The 6,000-nt window shown below is 52.3% G+C and overlaps 1 protein-coding gene and 1 long non-coding RNA gene across 3 annotated transcripts in view; one reads left to right on the top strand and one right to left on the bottom strand.

Annotated features, from left to right (window-relative positions):
- Nucleotides 1-1,743: 1,743 nt before the first annotated feature.
- On the bottom strand, nucleotides 1,744-5,401 carry LOC121135582 (CD177 antigen-like). 2 transcript variants are annotated; one of them, XM_040734656.1, is made up of 6 exons: nucleotides 5,296-5,401; nucleotides 4,305-4,408; nucleotides 3,634-3,774; nucleotides 2,771-2,956; nucleotides 2,555-2,680; nucleotides 1,744-2,208 (listed from the first exon to the last, which is right to left on the bottom strand). In XM_040734656.1, exons 2-6 carry the CDS (start codon nucleotides 4,366-4,368, stop codon nucleotides 1,967-1,969), a joined length of 759 nt encoding a protein of 252 aa, XP_040590590.1. In that variant the 5' UTR covers nucleotides 4,369-4,408; nucleotides 5,296-5,401; the 3' UTR covers nucleotides 1,744-1,966. The 2 variants fall into 2 exon arrangements, with proteins under 2 accessions (XP_040590590.1, XP_040590591.1); XM_040734657.1 differs by lacking the exon at nucleotides 5,296-5,401 and adding an exon at nucleotides 5,204-5,291.
- The window catches only part of LOC121135583, a 26,650-nt gene continuing 25,901 nt past the window's right edge, over nucleotides 5,252-6,000 (top strand). The window contains exon 1 of the long non-coding RNA XR_005872686.1: nucleotides 5,252-5,740. This is a non-coding gene — a long non-coding RNA (uncharacterized LOC121135583). The remainder of the gene's footprint in view (nucleotides 5,741-6,000) is intronic.

Here is a 6,000-nt window from a genome sequence, read left to right as displayed (position 1 = left end):
TGAGGAAGAAGAGACCTGGGCAGTACTGGTAAGCTAAGACCACGTGGAGACACACAGGCTAATAAAATGGATTAATAATCAAGAGAGAGTTAGTCAATAAGAAGCTTGAGCCAATAGGACAAACCATTTGTAATTGATATAAGCCTTTGTGTGTTTAGTTTGGACTAAAGGGTTGCTGGACCAGGTGGGACAGAAGCTTCCATCCACAGTCACCCACATTCATAGGGTCTAGTTCAGTCCCATGCAGGTTCCCCAGCTGTCAGTCCAGGGATTGTGAGTTCCCACAAGCTTGGACCAATGTCTCTGGTTTCTCCCAACATGGTCTTGACCCCCCTTGCTCATATAATCCCTCCTCCCTCTCTTCAACTGAACTCCAGGAGCTCAGCTCAGTGCTTGGCGGAGGGTCAATGCATCTGCATCCATCATGTAGGCTGTATGATGACAATTAGGGTAGTCACTAATAAGAATGTTGGGGAAGGTCAGTTCAGGCACCCTGTCCACGATACCTGGGAATTTCCCTTGTACCAGGTTTTCCCCTAAACCCATAATGGCTCCCTCTACCAAGACATCTCTTTCATTGGTCAGAGGTACTATCATTTCTGTTGGATTCATTCTTGCTAATTTTGGAATCCTCTATTTCCTTTAGAATCAATTCGGGAACCTTTTTTACATAGGTTTTTAATTTTTGTTTTGTTTGTGAGGCAAAAATACCCATTCCAAAGTATCTTCTCTCCATGTAAGAATTCCAGAAGGAGAACAGGTAGAATGTAGAATTACTGAGAAGCAATCAAACATTGAAAGCTGCTGTGTGGCATAGAGCCAACAGGTGTTTATCATGCCAGACTGTCTTTGTACTTCAGCAGAGTCTCCCTCTCTGAGGACTTGATCTTTGGAGATTTCAATACCTCTATCCCTACTTCATCGTTCAGTGGCCCTAACCGCATTCCTCCACCACTGTCATTGAGGACCAGGCTCCAATACTGCCGTAATCAAGTCTGTCCAGTCTTGTGGGATAATTAATTCTGTTACAAGTTGACCATGAGTTTAACATCTGCCTCACAAAAGGTGAATGCATACCACATAAAACCAACACTTCTTTAATCTCCTCCAATCTAATATTTCCACAGGCTCTTTTTGTTTTCAGTTCCCTCTTCCATGTGCTGTGTAAGTTTCCTAGAGATGGAAACATCCCACCCTGCAGGGAAGCTCCTTAAGCAGAAAGCTAAACAACTCAAAATAGCTTCAGGAAGTTCCTGAAGGCAAGCAGACTCCCAGACCCCTCCTCCCTGACAGGGCAGGCAGTAATAGTTGCAAAGGAGACCAGACCAGACCAACTGCCTGGAAGAAGCAGAACCCAGAGGAGACACCTGCAAGAGGTTCAGACCAACTGAGGCACCTGGAAAAGACACCTTCCACCCTACTGAGCGGCCTGCAGGCTGTGCAGTGCGCTCCAGGTCTCAGCTCTGTGAGCTGTCACTCATGCCAGGGTGGGCTCGGGAGATGAGCTGCCTTTGAGTCATTTCTGCTCCTGTGATTCCTGACCCATACATAGAACTGTAAGTAACCCCGATGTCACACCCATTGGTTCACCAAGTTGCACTTGGATGATATCCGTACTTTGGTCAAAGCGTCCCAATTTGCAGGGAACATTTTGTCACACATGGCGGAAGCCAGGCCTTGGCAGCGGGGACTCTCATTGAATCCCACTAGTGTTGTTCATCTAGCTGCATAGAGAAACAAGTATTTGAAGAAAAAAACAATGATTTTATTATTCCACATTGGCCAATATGTGATGGTCCCTCTGTGCACAGTGAGTTCGGCGGCTCTCATAGTAACTATCAAGCATCAGCAATGTGTGGGGCGAGGGATGTGGGCGCCACGACAGCACCGACAGACAGTTCAAGTGTGAGGTCCTAGTTTACGACGTCAGAGGACAGCTGGGCGTGGGGCCCTCGGGGATGAAGAATCACAGGGAAATCGCTTCATCAGAGATGATGAAGCCTGTCAGATAAAGGGTTAAGAAGAGCCCCAGCCCTAACACCCAAGCCAGGGAGGTGCCTGGGGCAAAGAGAAGTGAGAATGAGTCTGCAGTCAGTGGCCTCCGTTTTTCAGATACTGAGAAGACCCCTAATTTTTCTTCTCCCTTAAATATGTTTTGAGCAGTCGCGTCCAGGCATCCTTCAACACGAAAAATTTTATCCACCCCACCTAGAAGATGAAGATCCAGTCAGAGGGAAGGGGGGAAGGAAGGGATAATTCAGTAAACCAAAACCAAAACCAAACCCAAAAAGCAACCAACCAACCAAACCAAACCAAACCCTCATCTTCAGGAGCCCAGGCTCCAGCCCTCCTATTGTGGACCCAGGAGCAGAGTTTGCAATTTCTCCCTCAGACCCAGGGTTCCAGACTCCAGTCACACTCTTTCTGCTGCAGCAGTCCAGAACTCTGCCCACCTCCCCCCAGACTCAGGAGTCAGCCCCCGTCCCTTCTGCTGAGTCCCTGGAGTCATGGCCTCGGCCTCCCTCATCCTGGAGGTACAGCCCGCAGCACTCACCTCCCTTAATCGTGATGTCACTGGAATAGCAAGCAGTGTTCTTAGGACAGAAGACCAAATTCATGGGGCAGAAACTCTCATCCGTCAAGCAGACAGAACACTTAATGCTGCTTGTGTCAAAGGAGGCTGAGGAGAGAGAAGGAAGAGGCTGACCAGTGTACCCCCAGCTGCACCCACAGGCAGCCCCCTGAAGTTCTGTGTTCCCAGATCACATACGTGGGAGTCGAAGGTGAGTAACTAGGACTTCATCGCTGGTAGCGTTGTTACACTCAGATTGTTCACAGAAATTGGTAAACATGGCAGCCAGTATTCCAGGTCTTTGGGCATAATTGTTGACTTGGTTTTCCTGCCACCCATTATGGAGGCCGGAGCCTTTGCTCCCCACTAGGAGAGATTTTGGACCTGAGGGGGAACACGATGGAAGCCAGGGCTGGATGGGGAGGATGGCCAGGCCTGGGAGCCCAGCCCTCGGGTCCCTTGATGTTCCCAGTCTCAGGGACAGCACGATCCCCAGTGAACATGGGACACAGCATGTCCTGTGTCAGCCAAAGCCTGGGGCTCAAGCCCGGCTGCCTCTGCCCCGCCCCTTGCAGATCCTGCTGCACGCAGTGTGCACACAGTGTGTCCTCCTCCAGGCTGCAGCCTCACTGTGCTCAGGCTCACCTCTCCTCTCTGGATTCCTCTCCACGCCCCGCCCTTCACACCCCCAGCTCTCCCTGTGCTGTTCCTCCCTCCTGTCCTCTTCCCTGCAAAGCTGCAAAGGACTCAGTGGCTTAGCAGAGTCCCAAAGTGCGCTCAGCTTCCCCTCCCTCCCTCCCTCCCTCCCTCCCTCCCTCCCTCCCTCCCTCCCTCCCTCCCTCCCTCCCTCCCTCCCTCCATGTGGTACTGGGGACCAAGCCCAGGGCTTTCCCCCAATTAGCACAAGGCTACCTCATAGACCCCCATCATGGCCCAGAAACAAGACACAGAGAGAGAAGCCCAGGCTTGAGGGGGGCTGCGTGGGGACTGCAGGACACAGAATCCAGACAGGGGTGGGCTGGCCCCTGCAGGGGTGCAGCCATCCCTCCCATCTCACACACCTACGTCGACAATCAGGAAAGTCTCCTGACATATCCCGTTAGGTTCAGCTTCTATGGTGTTCTCTGTGGACCAGTCAAAAACTTGGTCAGTGAGGCCACTGCCAAATTTCACTATGGTCCCATTGTGGCATTTCAGAGTACCTGTGGAGAGCAAAATCACCTGCGTTTGTGAGAGTCACGGAGCCCCCACGCTGTCCCCCAGCTTCTGGGCTAAAGGCAGCCATCACATTCCAAGTCATACTCCCTGCGCCCTGGCTGAGTCCCTTAGATTTAGGCATTATGCTGGCCCGCCCCCCGTCACCTGGCAGAATGCACTCAGGCAGTGCCCTGGTCAGCCCAGGGTCCGTGACTGCTTAGTCTGCACGCAGGTGCAAAGGACCCTTTAAAAGACAGGCCCCGCCCTCTTAGGCTCTTTCCTGCTCCTCCGTTCCAGCTGTCTTCCCACTCTCTTTCCCGCTCTCTCTTTTCCTTCGTTCCCCGGGGGCAGACAGGACTGTTCCGTCCTCTCTGTCTCTTTCCCTCTTTCCTTCCCCTCCCTCGCTTTCTAATCAAACTTCTCACTGAAGCTCTGTGTGCCTGGCGTGTGTCTCCCTCCACCCCGGTCACCGTCGCCTGCCAGGGAATTAAGGTTCCCCATACAAGGTCCCCTTAAGCTTTATCCTGACACTCACCTGAGTAGGGGGTGAAGGCCAGCAGGAGGAGGAGCAGTGAACAGTGGACCCAGCAGGCTGCCATGGCTTCTCTGAGGCTGGGAAGGGCTGACCAGGACCTGGAACTGATGGAGAACAGGAGACCTTCAGACGGACCGATGGACAGATGGACAGACGGACAGAATTGCCTTTGCCTGTGCTAACTCTAGGGTACAAGAGAACGTGAAGCCAGTCTGTCCTGAGTTGTTTGGAAGTTCCATGTTCTATGGTTACAATTCTCAGACTCAGCCACGGATCAATCCCCTTACAGCAGGAACCCAGCAACTCTGTTCCCTCAGTGTCTAGATGCAGGATACAGGGCCCGCAAGTCCTCTGCCTGAGGACTTCGGATCCCAAGCAGAACCTTCTCCAGGCCTCAGAGTCTCAGCTCTAAGCACCCAGCTCCCCCAGACCTCCGATTCTGAGAGCCCTGGTGTGTCTGTCTGAAGAATGTGGCATCTGGTTTCTGCTCCTCCCACCCGGGGACCCAGAGTTCCTGTCGCCCACTTGGCTTCTCCGGGCCTTAGTGCACAGTACCCAGCACCCTTTATGAAGGAGCAGCAACCCCGGCCTCCTCCTGCTGTCGTGGGTGGCTGTCGACTCCCCGGATGCTTCCCAGACACAAAACCTCAGAACAGAGACTTTGAGAACCCAGACCCGGAGATCAATCCCAGCTTCGTAAGACCAAATCCCCGTTCCTTCAGACGAGGGAATCCAGGGTCCAGTTTCCCTCAGCCCCAAGAACTCAGCCCCTGTTTATCTAACTCAGGCCTATGTATGGAGCCTCCCCCTCCCTCGGACCCAGGATTCCAGGCCCAGCCTGCTGCTTCAGACTCAAGACTGTCTGGCCCTGCTCAGTCCTTCCCCCTGCTCGCCCTCACCGCCCTCTCTCCTCGGGTCTCAGGGGTCTGGTCCCTCACTGCTGCTTCTCTTTTTATCTGTAGAATCCTTGCGGCTCCAGAAATGTCCTCACCAGATCTCGGGCTTGGAAGGCCCCTCCTGATAGATTCCAATCTCGTGTCTGTCTCCTCCCAGATTCCCTGAAAGCGGCAACCTCGGTCAGATAATGCATTCGAGGTTCCACTGGCGAATGAGGACCCTTTGCAAACCCCATTGGATAAGCCCGGAGAATAGCTGCATCTCATTGGTTCCCCGAGATGGCAATTACTCGCCTCTTCGACCCACGCGGGTCCAGTAAATGGGTGTTGGGTAACGGTCAGCGGGGTCAGTGGCAGTTGCTGCCGAGGTCACCTGCCATTTCCAGGGTCACGTGGCATCTCGGATGGCTTTGTGGTGGAAGGCCTTTTCCCTGTCCCTCCAAACGTGTCTCCCATGTCCAGCGAGCAGGTGACAGCACAGATTGTCATCAGGGATATTTACCCTCGTCACCACTGTTAGGATGGCCATTCAGATTACACGTAATTTTCAGTTATTTTATTACATTTCAGTATGTATTGTGTGCGTGTGTTGAGAATCGTATGTCAAGGTGCACATGACAGGGGGCAATTTGGGTAGTCATATTTCTCCTTCCACTGTCCCAGAAATAAAACTCAGGATTTCAGGCTAGTGGACAGGTGACGTTGCCTGCTGAGGTGTCTTCCTGGCCCTCACTTTTCTTTTAAATAGTAACATTAATTATATATGACATAATTAGCTTCAGTGCAATGTTTTCCTGAGA

Source organism: Mesocricetus auratus, unplaced genomic scaffold, assembly GCF_017639785.1.
Source record: "Mesocricetus auratus isolate SY011 unplaced genomic scaffold, BCM_Maur_2.0 Super-Scaffold_100038, whole genome shotgun sequence".
Classification (NCBI taxonomy): Eukaryota; Metazoa; Chordata; class Mammalia; order Rodentia; family Cricetidae; genus Mesocricetus; species Mesocricetus auratus.
Note: the sequence above shows the minus strand (reverse complement) of the source record. Positions and strands in the feature narration are given on the sequence as shown.

What these genes read in the sequence shown, in the direction of transcription:
- LOC121135582 (XM_040734656.1), bottom strand. Translation starts at nt 4,368, where the DNA reads ATGGCAGCCTGCTGGGTCCACTGTTCACTGCTCCTCCTCCTGCTGGCC. An exon ending in GGCCTTCACCCCCTACTCAG is followed by an intron (nt 3,775 to 4,304) that starts GTGAGTGTCAGG and finishes TGCTCTCCACAG; the next exon opens with GTACTCTGAAATGCCACAAT. An exon ending in TGACATCACGATTAAGGGAG is followed by an intron (nt 2,209 to 2,554) that starts GTGAGTGCTGCG and finishes TTCATCTTCTAG; the next exon opens with GTGGGGTGGATAAAATTTTT.